Here is a 22948-nt window from a genome sequence, read left to right as displayed (position 1 = left end):
AGCTGGCGAGGTAAAGCACCACAAGTATAGCAGGAGGCGGCCCTCTGATGGTTGGAACTTCACAGTAGAGAAACTGGGACCAAAAGGAAAGCGTAGAGGTGGTGGCGGGTGGAAGTTTGTAAGTTTACCTGATGGATCAAGTCGACTACTGAATGAAATGGAGAAAATGTATGTAAGAAGAGAGACACCACGCCGCAGACGGAGGATTCTGCCGTGATGGTTAAAAGCCTCTGTTTTGCATCGTTTGCTTGCATGATTTAATTACACAAATTTTAATATTTTACATAATAAAAATACACGAATAATCAGATTAGTCGTCTGCTTAGACATGGAGCTGTAACATAATTTCCAAAAAAAAAAAACATGTAGCTATAACATAATAACGAAGGATTTGCTTAGATGATAACATCGTTTACTTTTCTTCTATTTGGATCGAGACATAAAATTTCCTTGTATACATTAGATTAACGGACGTTCAATGGCATTTTATGCATGAAACTAGTCTATGTTCAGTGGCCTTTTTAATTATTATTATTTTATTTTTTAAAAATAAAAAATTTATTTTTGTTTTTCACAAATATTATTTTTTACAGTTTTCATTTTTTAAATTTTCAAATAATAAAATTTAAATTTTGGAAAATGAAGGAAACATTTTAAAAGTTCTTAAAATTTTAATAGTTTTCAAAATAAAATTTTATTTTAAAAAATTATTATTTTTGAAAGATAAATTATTTTATAAAATTTATACTTATTTTTTAAAAATATCATATTTATTTTTAAAATTCTTTTCCTTCTATTTTTTTAATTTTTAAAAATAAAATTTTTTTAAAATTTTATCATATTTTTAAAAATTATGACAATTATTATAATACATAGCATCATTTGATTTATCGTTAATTATGTCATCATCTTCAACTAATGGTATCAACCATTGGATTACATTATACGCAAATTTCAGTACGGGGCCGGAATTTCAAGTTATGGGGCAAATTAAAATAAAATTTGTAATTTGAAAATTTTTATTTAGGATAAAATATGCTATTATTTATAAAAAATTATAAAAAAATATATAAATTATAACATTCCATATATATAACCATAAACCATACATAAAATATTCAACTATTGAAATAAAAAAGAATGTAACTATTTTTTTTTTATTTGTCTAAAGGATTTGGAAGAAGACAGTGAGATTGGCTTGGCCTCCTTCATGCCTTCTAAAGTATTTTTTGCGGTTAGGTTTAAATATGATAATTTAAAACATAATATGATAATATCATATAAAAAAGACAACAAGGTCATACAATTTAAAATTTTAATTAAAATTATTATGGGTTTAACAAATTAAAAAATATATATTTTATATTTTCATATCGACATGACTTATGATATATAATTTTCGTGTAAAACATAATATTTTTATTTAACTTAAGCACGAGGATCTTTTATTGAAAAAATTAGTTAAATTGAAAGTTTTGGCAAATTTTCTTTCAATGTAGAGAATAAGATTAACTTTTACCTTGTTTAATTGCAAAACTTTGTTTAAACAATTTTTATTGTTAAAAATTATTTTTTTAAGTGGTGTAATAAAAATCGAAAGAGTCAACAAAAGATCAATCAGTTTATCAATAAGAAAATACAATTTAACATATATCTAATGCATAAAATATAAATCAATAAAATATATAAAATAATTTATAAAAAAAACTAAAATAACATAATTATTCCATTACATAAAACAATATGGATTTTTATTTTTTTTTTACTATGCCAAAAAAAAAATAGTTTTCACTCAAAATTTGCCCATTTTCATCGTAAATATTGATAATTTTATCAAATTTAATTTTTTAAAAAAATTTGTGATTCATTATTAATTTTGCATTGTTACTATGATAAGACTTTCTAAAAGAAATAAGAATATATATAGTGTCTTGGCGTTGTGTTTCGAAGAATAAGACTTGTGTCTCTTTCTATTTAATTTTTTTTTTTTCAATTTTTCTTATATTTTGAGAAATTTTGACTTTTTAACTGAGTAATGTTTAACAAAGCATTTTTTTTTTTTGTTTCTTTTAATGAAAACCAAACTATTAAATATTAATATTTTTGCAAATTTATAGATATTTTAAAATTAAATTTTTTATCTTAAAATTTAAATTTTTATAATCACAAAAGACAATTTTTGGGAACTTTTTTTTTTTTTTTGGGAAGAGGCCACTTATAAATTAAATATATATAAATAAAAATTTTCAAAATCTTAGGGTTTGGGCTTGAACATGGCTTCGCCATAGACAAATGCCATATTACACGTTTTAGAAATACATATATCACATTAAAAAAATTTATAATACAAAAACGAAATATAATATTTTCTCCAAGCAGTGATGGCCATTGGTTGAGGTAAGTTTTTGCTCGATCCGATCTTTTAATATTTATATTTGATTTTGATTTAATTTGATATTAAAATATTATTTTTTTACTTAATTTTTATATTTATAAATCATAATTGATCAAAAATTAATTTAATAATTTTAATTTAATATTATATTCATAAAATATTATTTTTTAATATAAATTACATCTTAATTATATATAAATATAGTATATTTATTAAGTTAATATCTTAGATAAAATATTGAATAATAATTTTATTAATATAATACTAATGATATAAAATTAAATAAATAATAAAAATATTTTATATATATATTTAGGTCAAGGTGGTGTAATCTAAAACCCAACTTCAACTCCATCCCCATTTTTTTTTTTTAAAAAAAAATCTAATCCAATATCCAATTTAAAAAAATAATCGACTTTATCAAATTAAAATGGGTCAATTATAAATTATTTTATCATCCTTATTCCAAAGCTCCAAAGGTATGACAAAAGTTTCAAATGATTTTTCAAAAAAACAAAATAAAAAATTTTCTTAAAAATTTAGAAATTTTGTAATTTTTCTTTTTAACACTAACATGGCAATTGATAATATAGCATTAATTTTTTTTGACACTTGTCGACATTTTATTGGATATTTATGCTACATCAACAAGTTAATTAGCACGTTAGTCTGAGTTATCAAAAGTGATAATGAAATAAAAATTAAAATACCAAATTAATAATTTTATTTTTTAAAATATCAAATTGACAAAAAAATATATAATACAAGAGACAAATAAATATTTAACCCTTAATATTACTTGTGCACAACTATTTTTCATTAACAAAAATCAAGTTAGTCGAAAATTTCAACAAATTTTCTCTCAATGTAAAAAACAAGATTAACTCTTCTTATATTTTGTTGTAAAACTTTGTTTTAACAATTTTTATTGTTGAAAAATATTTTTCAGTGGTGCAATAAAAAGATCAGTCAATTTATCAATAAGGAAATACACCTTTAACATTATCTAAATGCACAAAGTTAAATCAATAACAGATATAAAATAATTTAATAAAAAACTAAAAATCAAATAATTTATTCCATTACATAAAATAATATGGATTTTTATTTTTTACCTACTATGCCAAAAAAATTAAGTAATTTTCGCACCCTAGTTATACTTATACATCGAAATTTGTATGTGTTTCTTTTAATGAAAATTTAGCTAATAAATATTAATACTTGTTGTAAATAAATTGATTGAGATTTGAGAATGGAATTTTTAAAAAAGAATTTTTATTTTTATAATCGCAAAGAACACTTTTTATTTTCTAGGGGTGCCATTTTTATTTTTTGAAAAGGCCATTTATAAATTAAACATACATGTAAACGAAAAAATTTTCAAAAATCTTACGGGTTGGACTAAGAACAAATATCATATTACACTTTTTAGAAGTACATATATCACATTGAAAAAAAATCTAATACAACATCATGAAGTCATGATTAAATTTGATGATTCATGTATTTTATGTCATGTAAAATATTAAAATTTATATATTCGTATTATATTGTATACAAATTACGTATTACAATTTATATCAACATAAAAATATAATATATATATTTTATTTTGCTAAATTTATATATAATTATTATTAAAATTTTAAAATGTGTTATTTTCATATCATATTTGTGTCGTGTTTCAATTTTTCAAGTTTAGTCATGACAAATTTTTTTAATATATATATATATATATATATATATATCGGTTACAACCTAAGATCTTATTCACGTTGAGGAGGATCTGTGGCCAGTACTAATGTCCTGCACCAGCAATAAAGCAAGGCATTGCTTCATAAAGAGGCCAGGACACCCCTTTTCAAAAGGAAATCCTAAACCCAAAAAGGCAATCTTGCGGCCAATTACAACCTGATCAGCAAAGCAACGTTGTCGTAGCCCTTTAGGCTTTAGTCTTTCTTGTATATCCCCCCTATTACCCCCCCCCCCCCCCCCCCTTTCCGAATCTCCAACCCCCACAGCAAAAACATATATTTAATGATGCCAACAATCCCTTCATTTCTCTTGAATACAGAAACCCTAAGTTTATTTGTCAGAGTCATTGACCCATGTTTCCTAGTGTCTTGATCCTTATTTTCCTTGCATTGCTCTTTGGCAGCTCTCATTCTTGCACTTTCACAATATCAAACAACTGCCCTTACACAATATGGCCTGGAACACTTGCTGGTTCAGGGACTCCACAGCTTCCAACAACAGGGTTCCAGTTGGATTCAGGCCAAAGTGTTAGAATCCCAACGGTTCCGGGGTGGTCAGGTCGGATTTGGGGCAGGACAGGTTGCTCGTTTGATGCGTTAGGAGTTGGGTCTTGTCAGACTGGTGATTGTGGGGGAAGGCTAGAATGTGATGGCAATGGTGCTGCTCCACCTGCATCTCTTTTTGAAATAACTCTTGGTGCTGGAAACGACCAAGATTTCTATGATGTTAGCATTGTAGATGGCTACAATTTGCCTCTTGTTGCTGCACCTCGTGGAGTTTATGGTTCATGTAATGCCACCGGCTGCGCTTCAGATATCAATATGGGTAAGAACTATAAGACTCAATTATTTTCAAATGCTAAAAATAAAACAAGCAAAATAAAATTTTGATCTACTGACCCGCCATGCTAAGATTTTGAGAATAATTAAAGTTCAAATCTCAGGTTACATTGATAGTATATATTAAAAAAAAAAACCAAGAATCAATAAAATAATTACAATTTGATTATTATATCTTATATTAGTTTCGATTCTTCATTTCCTTCAAATATTCATGTTTATCATTTATTCCGTAAATACAAAATTTATATTCTTAAACTATATGAAAAACTTAAAAATTTTGAACACCTGCATCAGACACATATTCATATCCGATAATTATTCCAACTTCGAGTAACATAGATTACTATACCTTTTAATTTGGTATATTTGAAAACAGGTTGCCCTAAAGAACTTCAAGTGGTGGGAGGAGACGGAGAGGGGGGAGGGCAAGTAGTTGCATGCAAAAGCGCATGCGAAGCATTTGGGCTTGACCAATATTGCTGCAGTGGGGAATTTGCTAACCCAACAACATGCAGGCCTTCCTTCTATTCATCTATTTTCAAGCGGGCTTGCCCCAGGGCTTACAGCTATGCTTTTGATGATGGTACTAGCACTTTCACTTGCAAGGCCTATGACTATGTCATCATTTTCTGCCCTAATTCTCTAAGGTATTTCTCCCCCTTATTGCCATCAAAGTGATGGCCGAAGAATTCTGTGAAAAAATATAAAGGCTAATGTATAATTTAGCCTTTGAATCTATTTTTTATCACTTGGTATTTATAAAAAAAATTTATAATTATTTAAATTTTATTTTGTTTAAACATTTTACTTCACATATTAATTCTGTCAATGGTAAATTGACATGATAAAAAAAATCAATAATATCATCACAACTGACACATTTATTGATAAATATTTTCCATGTCAACATTTTGATTAATTATTTTAATCAATTGTATAAAATATTTAACCAAAATAAAGTTCGGATACTTAATTGTAAATTTTTTTCTATAGGTACCAAATAATTAAAAGTATTATAATTCAAGTGTCAAATTACATATTAATCCAAAAAACAACCATCAAAAAGCTTTATCTATTAGTTTAACTAAAATTTTATGCTTTCTTTCCATAAATTTGATGTTTTTAACATTAAGCTGAATGGAATTTCATTTTGTATGAATCCTAATCAGTTACAGCATTGATCACATGGGAAATGCAGGGCAAATAGATCAGATTCATTCGATGATGGGACTGAGGGGAAGGTTGTGCAGATAGTTTCCTCATCAAATATACTCTTACCCCTTCCAATGCTGATCTTTCTTCTTGCTGTCAATATGTTGTTCTGAACATGATATCTATAGGCTTTATTGCCATTTGCTGCTGTTAGATTCTCCTTAGGCATAATCCCATGCATACCTTTTATGGGTTAGAGAGCAGGAAAATAGTTGAAGCACTCATTTGCAAAGCATTGAAGGTTGAGAAATTTACCAGGGAATCTTCAGCCAATGCAACCAAGAGCATATCCTGTGGCTAATCAATGAGATTGGTTGTTTAGTCTAACCAGAAAATAATAATGTAATAAAACAAAATTTCCAATTAACGAGGAGCCCTAATTGATTGATAATAGGTTTACTTATTTGACATATATATATATATATATACCAATAATATTGCTCGAGTTGTATATATATATATATATATATATATATATATATATATATACCAATAATATTGCTCGAGTTGCCGTGAATTGGAAGAATTGACCAATGGAAACACAGCAAACAAGGCAGAACATTATGTATTATGTTTATCATTTGATGGCATTTCATAGTAAAATTCGGTTCTTGTGAGGAGCGCCTCGAGAATAATCAACTTCAAAACATTGAGAACAAATTTCTCTGTGTAGTTGACCATAAGAACTGCAACATCCCTTGATATTTCTACCTTGGTAATGGTTGAACAAGGTGACAACGGGCCCTTACAAGCTTTGGCTCATTAGGGCGTGCCTTTACAGCATCCAGAACCCACTGCAGCTTCTCATTCCTGGTGCCAAATTTAGAGTTCTTGTTTCCAGTAGCAACATATGGATGGACCTGAGGATCCACATATGGATTGATGCGAAGCAAAATATTAACCTTCCTTCCAAGTATTCTTGTAGTTGATACAATATGCTCCAGATCAAACTCACTATCAATGTTCACGAAAACACATTCTTGGGCCGCCAATATCAATTCCTCTAAAATCTTCCACTTCCATTAAATATATACTTAGTTGGATCGAAGTCGACACAAAGAGCCAACTTGAGTTTATTGTCACTAATAAGCAAAACAATCTTTGTATACTTTGAACACCAATTTTCTAGTCAAAGTTGTTTGTAGGTAGCTTGTCTAACTCTTGCGATGTATACAGAAAAATATCACCACTACTTGGCACAATACCCTCTTCTAACTTTCTTCTAGCTCATCAAGGATCCCATGCATCATTAGTCAAAACGATTAATGATAATTCCTTTCTCGCTTCCCACTTACATCAACTGCCCTCAACGCACAAGGTTTTGCTAGATTTTCAGAATATACTACCCCAACATACCGAACACTATTCCAAGCAACAAATATCTGCACATTTCTTACCATGAAAGCACTAGCATTTGAACATCTAACACATTTGATATCCACTTCACTAGATAATTCATCATATTTAAATTCATTAAAATTTTAAAGGCTACTAACACCTGTAAGTAAAGTACAAAGACTTACTTACCTCAGGTAAATCAGTATTTGAGGACAGGGAAGAGAAGGACATACTGGTGGTTGACTCTATGGATGGTTTTTGCTCCATTTGCTGGTTCTCCTCCATGTTTACCCCGCAGTCACTCACCATTTCATTAAAATCGTCCAGTCTAGCAGATAAATGGTTAAGATGAGAACTAAAACTTTTCAAGTTGGATCGAACACCTTCATGCAACCGTTCAAACATATATACTGTCCAACTTGAAACCCATGTGCTCCCTTTGTTCACATAGCGGTGTTGGGAATAATGACTCAAATCCCATAAGAGATTTGTTTGGGATTTGTTAGAGATTTATTTAGGATTTGTCAGATATTGCTTGATGGACAAGAATACTTATAAAAGAAGAATTCCAAGAGAAAGAGGATTCTTAATAGGTAAGTTTGACTTGCAATAGAAGAATTCTAAAAGGAAAGGGATTCTTAAAAGGCAAGTTTAACTTACAGGAGAAGAATTCTAAGAAGAGAGAGATTCAAGTTTGTTTGGTTATAAATAGGTGAAATCTCTACACGGTTAGGTATGAGAAAAAAATGTAAGAGAGTTGTAGGGTTTTATGGGATAGACACCCCATAAGAGTATTAGGGTTCTACGTCTTATGGGTGTGTATGTTTGTTTGTGAGTGGACTAAAGGAGATTGAGAGGGTCCACATAGGTATGATGTATGGGAGCATATGGGTATGTGTTTGGTTATGTTGAAAGGGTGTACAAGGGTTTGGGTTTGTGTTTGTTTGGGTTGAGAATACTCCATAAGACTAGAGAAGATTGTGAGTGTCTTATGAGTATTGATTGTTGAGTGAGGTTGATGATATGATGTATGTTTGTAATTCTCTATAACTAGTGGATCTTTTTTTTCATCCGTGGATGTAGGTCAGTTGGACCGAACCACGTTAAATTATTGTCTCTTGTGTGTTTGATTTATTATTTGATTTCGCTTTCGTTGGTGTGATTGGATTGGAGACTTTTAGCCCAACAAGCGGAGTGTTGTCAATGTAAAATCTGACCTTCGCACCCTCTTCCATGGCCAAAATAGAAGCTCTAATACTAATGTTTCGAACAAAAATTTACTTAATAGAAATAGAAGTCCCTACGGAAAAAATAAGGAAGAAATTAGAGAGGTAGGAGCAAAGACTGTTATAAAGAAAAGAAACAGAGAATGTTTGAACGATAAAGATAAGTGTATTTCAACATAACAGTGTTAGTAGTTTAGAATGCGGTGAATCTCACGTTAAATAAAAAGATCACTTATATATAATTTAAAAAAAATCACTTATGTTATTTAAATAATTAAGTATTGAATTAAGTTAAATCATTTAACTTGATTGGTGATTGTTCATTTATTATAAATAAATTTTTTTGTTTGACTAATTTTATTACTTTTGATATAGAGAATTTTAAGGCTTTATTATATCTTATAAGCAAAATTGTTTTCAAAATAATATTATTCATACCTCAAAGTCATATTTTTTTTTCTCTTGTTATTTCTGTTTCTATTAATTTTACTAACAAGCAGTATGAATATTACAATATTCCCTTAGCTCTCCTTTTATACTGGATGACTATTTTCCAGCTGAATTTTCGAAATTCTCGAATTCATCACACTTCCGGTTTCTTTTCTTTTTTTCCTTACAACAGCAACAATCAAACGAAAATGAAACAAAAGTAAAATGGCCTATAAGCCTACAATAATAAACAAGCCCAAATACAATTACAAAAACAATAGGTCAAATAGTAATTAAAGTATAATAAATCGCGCACGTAACAATTGCACCAAAGGGCAATTCTTGGATCGTCCTTTTTCAATCCAAAAGGCGACAAACCTTGAATAAAGTTTTGGTATGATTTTTCAAAGGTGCTGTTTACATGGTTAATCCTGATTAGAAAGACGGCTTAGTGAAGGGTTTTCTTTAATATTTTTATACTCTTCCAACAATGATTAGATTGGTAGAAATGTCCATTTGCTTCACAATCCCTTTGTTTATAACCAGATATCTATCTTGTCTTAAAAGGAGGATCAAGACATATCACGCGCTCGTTCTTTTTTTTTTTTTCTCAATGATGTCGACACCTAGATAAAGCATCTTCCAAAGTGCTTATCAAATTTTCAGTCTTAACAAAAATGTTAAAATGTTTATTATTTACCGTCGAATGGTAAGCTCAAGGGATAAAAAAAAATTGTTTCTTTTTTTATTGTCTAGTTTCGAATTTATTATTAGGTCGTTGTATAAAAATAATTTTTCATTAATTCGTTAAATTTGATACAAATAAATTTGTTTAAATCCATCTAAAAAAATGTATCGGATAAAATTCAATAATATTTTATTACTTAATAAAAAATAAATAAATAAAATATTAATTTGAAATGTATCTAATTTGAAATTATGATATTACAATTTAATTATCGTTGTGTTAGATCACTTCAAATTGTTATAATTTCCGAAATAAATACCATAACTTTAATTAAATCTCGTAAACTTTCCTCGATTGAACAGCAAAGTTAGCTTAAGCATATGAAAAAGAGAGAAAAAAAAAAAAGGTTAGCTTGTGCAATGGTAGCCACCAACAAAGCCACCACCACAACAAGTTCTAAATGCTTTTACGTTGATAATTTGATATGTTGAAAGCAAAAAGAAAAGTCGATTGTGGCAATAAATTTCAATGAGTTATAGTTCCACTTCTCTACCTCTCCCATTAGCCAACTCATACATAACAACAAAGTAAAGTAGTACATTTCAACCCCATTAACTTCCATTATTTTCCTTGTTTGAGTGTAATGAACTATTGGGAGCTAATGCGTTTCTTTCTCTGTCCTTTCAAAAGACTTTGGCTACTCAAAAGAGGGAGCATCCAATGCTTATACAGAATGGTGGAATGGAATATCCAAAATTCTAAACCCTGAGAAAAAGTTAAAAGAAGGGCATTTTTTTAATTTTCGATAAAACAAAAATTTAATATTAGAAATGTTTGTGTACTTTTTTTCCTAAAAAATTTAGGAGTAGAGATTATTTCATTCTGAAGTTAGGTTATAATATAGATTTGAATAAAAATTTATATTAAATTTACAAATTATACATAAAAGAAATTATTGATAACGAGAATCAAACTTAGATTTTATAAATGAAGCATTCAATTTGGAGCTGATAATTCATGTATTTGTGTTATATAAAATACTGATAATTTATATATTTGTATTATATTTTACACAAAAATTATATATTACAATTTATGTTTATATGAAAAATATAAAATATATTTGTTTATTTTTATTAAATTCACATATGAGTTTTTGCTAAAATTTTAAATCGTATTAATCTTGTATCTTTTTCGTATCATTTTTTAAATTATTATCTCTAATCCAATCCGTAATAGCTCAATCAATCCCTTTAACAAACAAATCTTATAGATATTGAAATCAATATATTTATATACTCTTTCTTATATGTTTTATCTTGGACTATTGAGTCAAACATCCAGATTAAAAATTAAGAGATAAATTTGATAATTATCTCCACCAACTTAACAATTATAACAATTTGCTCCAAAAATGATCAGTGAATATTGTTAATCTAATGAGCTAATCTGATCATCTAAACCTCAACCAACTCTATGCCGGATTTTTGGGTTACATCCCGTTTTCACGTCTATAATAATATTATATAGCATCTAAGACGAAAGAGTTATGGGTTAATGGATCTATTCACAGATTGACTAATTCGCTCAATTAGTATCTGGCTTTAGTCAAATCTTAGAAATTAGTTTTGAAGTTCAAATTTGATTTAATTCAAAATTTTATTTTATTAATATAATTTGTTTTTATTTCATTTTAATTTTGACAAATTTATTGATAAACTTAATTCCATCAAAACTAATCCAAATTATGAAGTTTTTATCTAATAAATAAAATGTTGAATCAAACTTTGGCAGACATTTTCCAATTAAGTTATACATGATGATTTTTTTTTTAACTTGGAACATAATATAGAGATGAAATTTTGGTATAAAAATTATTGAAATTTGAAAAATATCCTTTCTTTTTTCTTTTTTTTTTGGTGGTCCTCTATTTTATGTGAATCTTATTCCACCCAACAACACCCTTCACTTTAATCATCTTGAATAACTTTAAAACCAAGCAAGGAAAAAGCAGCCACAAATTAATATAAAAAAGAAAAAGAAAAAAAAATAACTCTCTCTACGCCCATGTATCCTCTTAAAATAGAAAACAAATTTATTTTGGGGGTTGTTTTCATCAATCTCTTAAATGTGATAGGAAGAGAAATAAAAACAAAAATGGTGCTAACCAGTCATTTTCTATTTATCATCATTTTAAATTGCATCCAATGCATGTGATTAACAATGGGTTTTGGTTTTAGATTTTGATAGTATAAGGATGTAGTGATTAATGGTCGACAAGAAAGCATCACAAATAAAACTTTTTCTTTATTTAACTAAAAAGTCACTTGAAAACAAAAACAATATCGATGATGCCAATAGATTCCAAAGGCTTGGAGAGAAGTACATTTGGCCAACTTACCATCTATTAATTAATAATAATAATAATAATTTATGCGCTATTGATATATCCTATATACTATCAATGCATAATATAATATCATTTCAATAGTTTATAAATTTAAAAAATTAAATTTATTAATTGAATAAAAGTAATTATTGAATTTTTTATTTTTTTTTTCGAAGGATTTTAAATTTTTAAAATTTATATATTAATGAAATGGCAATGTCTAATGCATTTATCGTGCATAGAATATATATATATATATATTAATAGTATATCACATATAAATTATTTATTGTGCATAGAATATATATATATATATATTAACAATATATTATTATTATTATTATTATTATTATTATTATTATTATTTACACTTGTGATTAGCTTATTATTAAGATTATCATAACTATTATTGCCATAATCATAAATTTAACATATCCCTTCATTTTTTTTCCCTTTTAAACAGTATTTGATTCTTGTTAATATTTGTTAAATTAGGTGGTAGATTATGTCAAAAATTTAAATTGATAAGAAATGATTCAGTTATTATATTTAAAATTTTAAAACATCTACTCAAATGCATGACAAATGAATGATGTAATTTAAAATAACAAATGAAAAAGGTTTTCATGAATCAAATTTGAGACTTTTTTACTCTCATATCTTATGAAATTAGTTGTCTACATTTAATTATCTCAAAAACTAAAATTAAAAAAAATATTTTTTTTTATAAAAGAAAACCAAAACTTAAGAAAAATCAAAAACAAAAATTTGTGTTGGAAATGAAACCCAAATCTTATTAAAATTCACCTTCTAAAAAATTAATGAATTATTTAATTAAATTCTAATTTTTATTTTAAAATTAAATATTATATTTAAATTTTAACTCCAAACCAGTTTTTTACATATATAAATAAAGGAAAGGTTATCTTTCATCTCTTGATCTAGTGATTAAAGAAATTTTATAAAAATATAAAAATTTTAATTTCGATCTAAGATCTCTTTTTTTTCTCGTGTAAGGGTTTAGGGGTTGCGAAAACATGTAGGGGGAGGAGGGGAGGCAGCTTGTTGTCTCATATGGGCCGTGAGTGAAGTCACCGATGGAGTTGGTAAATGAGTGATGGACCATCTTTCTCACTGCTTTTATTTCATAGAGTGGGGGTGGGGGAGGTGGCTCGGCCCGGCTCTGCTCCTCCTCGCATGTGCCTTGGACAAGCATAAAAAGCCATTGGTTTCCTAAATTTTGCATCTGCATGACTTAATTAGTGCCCCACAATCAGTCGCCTTTGCTGTTTTCTTTTGGTTTTTTTCTTCTTTTCAGGTGCTCTGGCAAGACCATGACCAACATAATTCAGCTCTTTATTTTATATGTATCAAATGTCCAAAACTAGGATTTATATACAATAAAAAAGAAAGGAAACTCCTTTCTTTATTTTTTTAATAAAAAAATTAAAACTTGTGGAAAATTATAAAAACTGAGTTTTTTTTTAATAATTAAATGAATTAATTAAATTAAATTCTGTTTTATTAAATAATATAATCAGAGAAATGTTTCCTCAATGGTTTTTTGAAAAGTAAAATAATAATGAGAGGGTTCATGTAATTAGTTGGAAAAATAAAAATAATTGAATTTAGTGTTAGCGTCCAAATATTTATTCAATAATTAGTATATAATAATAAAATTTGAATTTTTTTAAATAAAAAATGTATAATTGAGCTCAACAAGGCAAATATGAAGCATTACATGTCTTTTTTTTTTTTAATCGAACTTTATGAGGGTAACATCCATTTTGGTCATACCCATTTTGTACATTTTCAGCCTTAGATTTCTCTATCAAAAGCTTGGACAATTACGTGCATTTTTAGTTTTTCAATGATATGAAAAAATAATTTTTCATATTTAACATACATATACTTTTATCTTTTATTATCTAAAATTATGATACGTAGATTACTAACATATACAACCTTCATTTGCCATATAAGACATTAAGTTACTATATATTTATTTTAAATTGCCAAATCATTCAAGTTTAATCATCCCCTTTCTATGTTTTTCATCCCTTAGGGTTTAATATTTAGAATGCTTCATCTTCCATTCCTAGCCTATTACCTTCTCGATACATGTATTTTTCTTTCATTTATTTTAAAAAATAATTATTTTTTTCCTTATTCAAGAGATAATGAACCTTCGAAAGATTTTTTAGGGCTTAAGAGTAGATAAATTTGCTTTCAATTTTCTTTCTCCGAGAAAAACACATTCACTCGTTTTTTTTAAAATCATTCTTTATATTAAATTTAGGTTTTTTCCGTTTTAGGTTCAACCAATGATCTATTGAGTAACTTCTTCTTCAACAACATTTTTGCAAAGAATATTTCATCAAAGGTACAATAGTTCCAATTAAAATATTTTATCTTTCCCTTTTGGTTTTCATATCCCTTAACCCATAAACAACTCATTTAAAAAGATTATCACTGTATGATAAACTATAAAATCCATGATTATTTCAAGTTAAAAAAATAATATTAAAAATTTAATTTGAATCTGCATTTTTTTTATAGATTATATTTAAATAAATATTTTCTCTAACAAAACTCATTCATTTCGTTGATCGATTCTAATTATCAATCATTTTTTAATTGAATTTATTTTTTAAAAAATATTACATTTGTTATATCAGATTTAGATCTTTTGGCATTTTGGGTTTTTAAAAGGTTTGTAGGTACATTCATTCATACAAGTGATATCTTAAATGGATATTAATTGCCAAATTTTAGTTCATAATCCTTTATGTTCTTCTTATCTCAAATTCATTTCTGTTTCTTACATTTGTTTTTGAAAAAAAAAAAATTTCTCCCCTTCTATTGAAACTTGAAAACAAAATAATATTCTCTTGGTTTGAAGAATCCATATGAACAAAAAAAAAATCACTATCTTAGAAGAAATCATCAAATTTATAATTTATTTAATAATTAGCTGACAATCTATTTTTCATTGTCCAACGTAGGTATTTTTTTCTTTTCTCAATTATAAAAACTTTATTTTTATTTTATTATCATTATGTTATAATTTTAATTTAATAATAAAAATTTTAATGAAAAAATGTCAAATAAATCATAACAACTTATTAGTGACTTTGATTATTTTTTTTTCTTTGTTTTTTGAGAATGAAATGAGCAAGAAATTTTATTTTGGATTGTGGATTAGTTTATGACAAATGACCAATTGGGATTCATTTGCCTCTTACAAAGATGATATTTTTTTATTTCTATAACTATTTCAGTTTTAAAATTTATGAAATATTTGAAATATGTCAAAAGAGTACTTATGTTTATTTTACTTTTTGAAACATATTTTTTACTATTATAATATATATTAAATAAGAAAATGATAAACCACATCCTGCATGAATTATTATCTTTTATTTATTGAACTTAACATAAATAAATTTATTTAAATTAATAAAAAAAATAACGCTCAAAACTTAAAAATTCTTTGCCGTTAAATTAAAAAAAAAAAATTAAAAGGCAGGCGGGCCCGAACTTTGTCTGACTGCTGACCAAAATAAAGTAGTCACCAACTCACCTCACCCTGATGGTAGACAATTTCTAGGATATTGGCAGACAAGTTGCAACCAACAAATAAGAGTGAGAGAGTGACAACACAAAAATAATACTTTCGAGGTAGAGTGTTACACTTTGTACCAGAAAGAGAAAGTTATAGAAGAGGTGAGCTGAGAACACTGATGGTGCTGACGTTGATCATGTTTCTATTGGAAGAAACTCCAATATAAGCCCTTTTGACCAAAGTACATTCCAGAATTCGGATATCCCAATTGTCACGTAGTCTCTTCCAACTATGGACTAGTTCTTCTGCTCTTCTATTGTCTTTGGCCAACAGCATTGTGATGTTTAGCTGTTTTTTCTACTTTCACATCCTTTTGCTTTCCCCTTTTTTCTCTCTCTTCCATCCTCTCCTCTTCTTTTTCCCACTCTATAATGCCTGCCCATTTCAGCTTTCTTCATAAAAAATCACGGGTCGCTGCCAGTTAAAGCATTTTCTCTCTGCTCCTCTCTTTTTTCAGGTTGTCAAAAGATGCCACCACCAAGAAAAAGTCCTTGTTTTCTCTCTTATTACTACTATTATTATTTCCTATATCTCAGATTTTATTGAGCCTTTACTCTGTTTGTTTCTTTTTTAGCTTTCCCTTTGTTTTTTTTTATTGGTGGGAGGTTGAGCTAGCTTCTGAGATTGACTTAGAATTTCCCCAAAGAAAAAAAAAATCCGTCTATTGCTTTCCATTAGAATTTTCAAGAGAACTGATTTGGGTGTTTATAAAAAGCTTGGTTCTTGGTCTGTGTCCGTGGAAGAAGTGAGAAATTGGTTATTTCAAGTAGTTGGAAACATGGCATTCAAGGAGAGTTTTCTACTGAAAATGGCAAAAAGAAACTATTCAGTTTTATCAGGACTTCAATTCTGTTGCACAGAAATTGCACAGAAATAGTATAATTCTTTTTCTTTTTTAATTTTTTCCTGTGTGTTAGGAGTTTGGGGATCCAGCATTAGGCCATGCAAAGGCACAGAGGAGTATCAAGGCTTTGATCACTTGCCAAGTTGATGATTTTGCATGTTCATTGTTGATTGAAGAGTTGGGAAAGGAATGATTGAGGTGTCATCAATCTGTAATCTTGAAATGCGATTGATCTTTTCATTGAAGAGAAGGTCCAAGAAAAAAAAATCAAAATTCTGAGTGAATTATTGAGGAATTTGAGGAGCTAGCTAAGGCTTGTAGAGGCAAAAAGACAGCTTTGATACCTTGCCATCCAAAGAAAGCTTTGGCTTTGGACCTTGCAGTTTATGCTGCTTGGGGAAACTTGAGTTGTTGGAATTTGAATGTTGTTACTTTTACCTTTTATGGTAACACATCCAGCTACATTTTGACGGCTGTTTCCTCCTGAAACTCTTTTTTTCAGGTACATGCATTTCTTCAAATCAATCAGCTTTCTGACTTTGCAGCTCTTTTTCTTTTAATTTAAAGAGGATGAGATACTTGATTAGTTCACATGAAGCAAATCAAATTAGAAAAAACGAAAATAAGATTAGAGTTTATGTGACACTGTTGGGCTAGGATATAGGTGCTGCGTAAGGGAGATAAGAGCCATATTTAGCAATGTTTTAGGAAAATTACGAACTGATGAATCTAAAACCTGTTCTGTCAAAGGAAATGTCTGGTTCTGCATCATCAATGTCAAGAGTCTCTCATGAGTGATGACCATGTGAAATTTGGGCTGGTCAATCACTGATCCAATTTGAGTACCTCTACAGGATAGACCTCAACAGAAAACTGAAGCGTAACGGCAGCAAGTGATTGAGTTCAGTAGTTCCTCGTATAAAATTATTGACTCTAGAGATATAGTAATATGGAGAAGACAAAACTGTTTCAAGCACCGACAGAACCAACCAGAAGCGCCCCTTGTTTCAAAGAGAGGAGGACGGGTTATTCACATTTCATTTGATGGTCAGAGGCGTGTAGTCTGGTACTCTGGTTCCAGTTACTGGCTGACAGCCATGATTCTTTTCCACTTAGCTTGTTGTCTTGTTTGAAACATTTAGTTAAAGAGATTTTATCATAGGAAGTTCTGTAAAGAGCTGAGGCTAACAATTCAAGAGACACTTTTTGTTTATTTAATAAGTGTCTACCTGTTTTGCTTATTGTTCATCAGTTGTGAATCAGTGAATGTTAAATGTTTCTGCAATTACATGATTTCTCATAGTCTTTAATTTTTGGTCGAATCTGACACAAGTCTATTTGCACTTCTGGTATCAACATATCAGTGTCTTTTCTTTTTCTTCACAACAGTTCTTAGCAACACTATGATGAAGATGCCCTTTGTCTTCCCTATTCTTATCTTTTAATCTTTAAAAAATAGGTGAAGATTTGCCAACTTATAATTCTTTTTTATATCATTCTAACTGCTGATTCTATCTGTTTATCAGATTCCAAGTTCACCTTTCAACAAAAAGTTTCTATTACCAAAGCACCACATTTATCATGGGCAAAAGATCAAATAGACACCCTGTGCTATATGAAAAGGATCAGTTGAGCTGTATGCAGGGCTTGATTAGGATGTTTGACTTCCGCCATGGTCAATCGACTCAGAGACTGCTTTCCGATAGAAGGCACAGAAACAGAAATGCAGTTGGTAAGTTCTCTAAAAAATTTTGAAGCATTTGCATACAGGTGGATAGCATAGAACTCTGTTTAAAGTTGCAAAGTGATTATAAATGGTCTTTTGGATTGTCCTTTTAGCATTAAGAGATCATTTTGCCGGCTTGTTTTTGTCATTAAATATAAAATCTGTCTTTTCTTTGTAGTTAGAAATTCGGTTTGCTTATCTTTGGTCCACATTGTTCAAGTATTTAATGCTGCATTTTCTCTTTAACTTTGCAGATATGAGAAATTCAGGAAATAAATTTTACACATTGACTAGTTCTGGCGACGATTGTCTAGGAACTCTTGTAAGCTTTGGAAACTAAGTCAAATCCAAAATAATTTTGAAAATTGCGGTATACTCATTGGAAGGGTAGAGTTATTGTGAGCTGAAGATATTCATCAATGGAGTAAGCTTTTCATTTGTTATTTATATTACTATTTTTTTCAGGATGGTGAAGCGAAAACAACAGTGGCTGATGCATGTAAGCCAAGTGTGAAGAAACTCCTAGAAGAAGAAATGGCTGGAGAGCATGTTGCAAAGAAAAAGGTAAATAATACTGAAGTTGAAGCAAAACAGTTTGATTCTGGGAAAGGAGACAACAGAAGGAAGAATCGAAAAAGAAAAAACAGAACTGGCAAGAAAAGTTCTGATAAGAGTCTTGATATGGATGCTGCTGAGAACTTGGTACCAGAAGCATCTTGTCAGCAAATCCATCATAAACGAATCAATTGCGGGAATCACGACCAGCCTGCTGAACGTCATATGCAGCCAAACCGGGAGAATTCTGGTTTTGAAGAAAGATTAAGTGAGGCAATCAAGTTCTTAGTGAGTCAGAAGCTTATTAACAGGAATCAACTTACAGAAGATGGGGAACTTCAAGCCTCAAAAGAAGTCATGGATGCACTTAAAATTTTGAGTTTAGATGAGGAATTGTTTTTGAAACTTCTACGAGATCGAAACTCGTTGGTGAAATATGTTCAAAACTTGCCAGATGCTCAATTAAAGGTTGAAGAGTCTAAGCCTCTTGTCGATTCAAGACAATCCAATGAGCCTGTCAATACAAAACAGCACAATTTCTTTAGAAGAAAGTTCAAGTCTCAGGAAAGAGACCTATCAGACAGAAATAAGGTTTCGCAAGCTTCAAATAAAATTGTAATCTTGAAGCCTGAACCAACATGCTTGCTAACTACTGAAACTGGAAGCAGCCTTGGCTCATCACCAGAATCTCAGTGCATCAGACATAGGGAGCCGAATGAGAATGGCGGTTCCCACTTTTTTCTTGCTGAAATAAAAAGAAAGTTTCAACATGCTATGAGAAGGGAGAGACAAAGAATCCCCACTGATGTTATATCCAAAAGATTTCCTGGTGAGCGACAAAATTCAGGGGACGGTGGAGGAGTAAAGGAATATATTGGGATGAATTCTCCTACTAAAGACCAATTTTTTATTGAAAGAATTGCCAGACCTTCCATCAGTGTCAAAAAAGGAGAAAAGAAAAGCAAGGTAAAAGGCTCTGAACTAGGTACAGAATACGAGACTACTGATTTTTCCTGGCAAAGGGTTTCAAACATCCACATTGAGGCAAAGAAACATCTATCTGAGATGCTAACAAATGTGGATGAAAATGTGAATGTTTCAAGCAAACAGGTTCCAAAAACCTTAGGGAGGATTCTTTCTCTTCCTGAGTATAACTCATCCCCTGTTGGCGGCCCTGGGAGGAAATCTGAGTCTAGTTTTATAACTGCGCAGATGAGATTTGCTGGCTCTAAAAATTTTCAGGAGGTGAATGAAAGCAATCAACACACATATGTCAGCCATCTAAGTCAAGTAGCAGAGGACACAGAGAGCCAGCTTTGCATTTCTGATAACAAAACCAGTGATGAAATCCAAGGTGAAAATGCAGTTTCAAACAACCTTGACACTTGTATGAATGATGAAAAAGAGGATCAAAGATTTTCTTCTACTAAAGATGAATTGAGTTCCGAAGGTATTGTTTTGCAGTTGTTTATTTTGTGATGAGAATCATGAATATCCAGGTTTATTAACCTTCATAAAATTTATGCAGGTGCTATGCGTTTTGTTAAAACAACTGAAATGATTGTTCAGGACGAAAACAAGCTCTTCCATGCTTCTTCTGAGACAAGTGACTCTTCAATTACCAGAGATGACAAAAATGTTGATATATGTAAAGTTTGTGATGAAAAACAATATCCTCAGTGCTTGAAACAGGTACAGTGATGCCACTTGCTGTTATATATATTGTGATGTGATTAAGAAGAAGATCAGAACAATGAATACAGACTGCTCATGCCCTTAAATTAATCTCGCATCTTGCATCAAGAAGAAGGAAAAAGATATGGCACATTTGATATTGTCTAGATTTTTGTATTGTTATGTTGAAGACAGAGCTAAAACCCCATAAAAAAAATACAGGCTCTCTACATATTTTGCCATTATTCCATTTTGTTGTCTGCACTGTAAATGTTATTTATCATCCAACCAATTTTCCTTTTTTCTTTCTCCAGGATTCATCTGAAGGGGACCGACTGCCATTTTCTCCATTAGCATCTCCATCAAACTCATCATTCTCCAAAAAGGTTGAAGGTCTTGAGATTGGTAATAATATACAGGAGCAGCCAAGTCCCATATCTGTTCTTGAGCCAATATTTGCTGAGGATGTCATCAGCCCTGCAAGCATCAGATCTCATTCTGGTACTGGGAGAAGACTTTTGTTTGTTTCACATTCTACATTTGTTTTTAACTTCGTCGTACCACATTTTGTCTAATGCCAATTTGTTCACCAATCTTCAGGTGAAACATCCATACAACCCCTAAGAATTCAATTCGAAGAACATGGCTGTTTAGTCACAAATCACAGTAATCATATTAAAACATGTCTGGATGATAAGAAATCGACATTTGGGTACATAAAGGCAGTGCTGAAAGCCTCTAGTTTCAAATGGGATGAACTCTTCATCAGATCACTTTCTTCAGACCTCCTTGATCCATTATTGCTTGATGAGGTAGAATATTCACCCAACCAGCTTTGTCACGACCGGAAACTGCTCTTTGATTGCATTAATGAAGTTCTCATGGAGATTTGTGGGTACTATTTTGGTTCCCCTGGTGTGTCATTTGTTAAACCTAATATCCATCATATCCCAAACATGAAAAATACCATTCAAGAGGTCTGGCAAGGAGTTTATTGGCATTTGCTGCCGATGCCGCTGCCTCATACTTTGGACCAGATAGTCAGAAAAGACATGGCTAAGACAGGAACCTGGATGAACCTTCGACTTGACACTGAGTGTATTGGTGTTGAGATGGGTGAAGCCATCCTTGAAGATTTAGTGGAAGACATCATAATAAGGTACAAAAATGAAAGTCTTGAATGTGAATATCATGTGCTTCCAGCTTTGCTGAAGGGCTACGAGAGTGACATCAACTTGTAAAAGGCAACTGACTCTGTTTTGTTCATACTTCATACCAATAATGCACGTTATGTTGGGGTCAGAGTGGGACAAAAGCAAGCTAATCAAGTCTTCTGCATCGAAGGATGGGCAGACACAACCCATCAAGCAAAAAAGGGCTTCATTCAACTGTCCTTAAAGTGCTTTGTGCATGGGGAGATGGCTTTTCTTTCAAGTAGATACATAGAAATCTTTGCACATCAATTAACCATTAACCAGGTGACCTTTCATGTGTATTGGTTGTGTGTGGATGGTGTGTTCTTCACTCTGATTGATTTCACTCATTCTTGGGTTTGGTCACCGGTTTCCTTGTATATCTGCTTTTCGAGGCTTACAGTTTTGAGTGTTTATGAATGGAGTTATGACTACTTTGATAATGGAGCAGGACTTCATAAGCCTGAATCCTGATATATGTTCCTGTAGAAGCTATGCTTGTTGAAAATAATAATAACATTGTAAGAATGCAATAATGACTTATGATAGAGCAGAAATAATCTTTAAGTACAAAGTGATTATCAAAAAATTTGTTAACAGCTTTAATTTATGTTCGCTTATATTTGTTTATTAAATTTATCCAACGATTATAAATAATATTTTTACGTTCATTGATTAAACAAATAAATCAAGCACAGCAAAACTTAAACTTTAATTTAACAGTCTTCTATCGAAGACGAGCATTATCATCATCATGCCCACGTTGACATGACAAGTAAAATGCTAATTCTCCTCCACATGAAGAAAGGAGAAACAAGAAGACAAGCATAGTTTGTTTTCTCAAGTTTTAGGCTCACCTTTGTAAAGTTTTGTTTTGTTAATGTTTTGACTATAACAGATGATTAGAATACTCGTCTTCTCCTTTTCATCTAACTTAAAACTACCGTACACAATTTGCAAAGTCCAGAGAACGGTAAAAAAAAAAAGGAAAAAATTAAATCATTAATATAATTCAATTTCTAATAGGTTGAATACAACAAAAAGTCAAAATTGTTTT

The 22948-nt window shown here is 30.1% G+C and overlaps 2 protein-coding genes across 4 annotated transcripts; both read left to right on the top strand.

Annotated features, from left to right (window-relative positions):
• The first annotated feature begins 4422 nt into the window (after positions 1-4422).
• On the top strand, positions 4423-6607 carry LOC111287805 (pathogenesis-related thaumatin-like protein 3.5). Its single transcript, XM_022878472.2, has 3 exons — positions 4423-4975; positions 5369-5639; positions 6191-6607. Exons 1-3 carry the CDS (start codon positions 4504-4506, stop codon positions 6315-6317), a joined length of 870 nt encoding a protein of 289 aa, XP_022734207.1. The 5' UTR covers positions 4423-4503; the 3' UTR covers positions 6318-6607.
• Positions 6608-16027: 9420 nt separating this feature from the next.
• Positions 16028-22497, top strand: LOC111288649 (uncharacterized). 3 transcript variants are annotated; one of them, XM_022879620.2, is made up of 7 exons: positions 16028-17245; positions 18270-18475; positions 18724-18791; positions 18935-20474; positions 20553-20716; positions 21013-21199; positions 21299-22497. In XM_022879620.2, the coding sequence occupies exons 2-7, from the start codon at positions 18325-18327 to the stop codon at positions 21937-21939; spliced, it is 2751 nt and encodes a 916-aa protein (XP_022735355.2). In that variant the 5' UTR covers positions 16028-17245; positions 18270-18324; the 3' UTR covers positions 21940-22497. The 3 variants fall into 3 exon arrangements, with proteins under 3 accessions (XP_022735355.2, XP_089615232.1, XP_089615233.1); XM_089759106.1 differs by having other exon boundaries at positions 17598-18475; XM_089759107.1 differs by lacking the exon at positions 18724-18791 and having other exon boundaries at positions 16029-17245; positions 21299-22495.
• The last annotated feature ends 451 nt before the right edge of the window (positions 22498-22948 follow it).

This window comes from Durio zibethinus, chromosome 4 (assembly GCF_047325235.1).
Source record: "Durio zibethinus cultivar Kanyao isolate XHJ-2024 chromosome 4, ASM4732523v1, whole genome shotgun sequence".
Taxonomy (NCBI): domain Eukaryota; kingdom Viridiplantae; phylum Streptophyta; class Magnoliopsida; order Malvales; family Malvaceae; genus Durio; species Durio zibethinus.
This window is presented reverse-complemented; position numbering and strand designations above follow the sequence as displayed.

What these genes read in the sequence shown, in the direction of transcription:
- LOC111287805 (XM_022878472.2), top strand. Translation starts at nt 4,504, where the DNA reads ATGTTTCCTAGTGTCTTGATCCTTATTTTCCTTGCATTGCTCTTTGGC. An exon ending in CGCTTCAGATATCAATATGG is followed by an intron (nt 4,976 to 5,368) that starts GTAAGAACTATA and finishes ATTTGAAAACAG; the next exon opens with GTTGCCCTAAAGAACTTCAA. An exon ending in TTCTGCCCTAATTCTCTAAG is followed by an intron (nt 5,640 to 6,190) that starts GTATTTCTCCCC and finishes TGGGAAATGCAG; the next exon opens with GGCAAATAGATCAGATTCAT.
- LOC111288649 (XM_022879620.2), top strand. Translation starts at nt 18,325, where the DNA reads ATGGGCAAAAGATCAAATAGACACCCTGTGCTATATGAAAAGGATCAG. An exon ending in CAGAAACAGAAATGCAGTTG is followed by an intron (nt 18,476 to 18,723) that starts GTAAGTTCTCTA and finishes TTAACTTTGCAG; the next exon opens with ATATGAGAAATTCAGGAAAT. An exon ending in AGATGAATTGAGTTCCGAAG is followed by an intron (nt 20,475 to 20,552) that starts GTATTGTTTTGC and finishes AAATTTATGCAG; the next exon opens with GTGCTATGCGTTTTGTTAAA.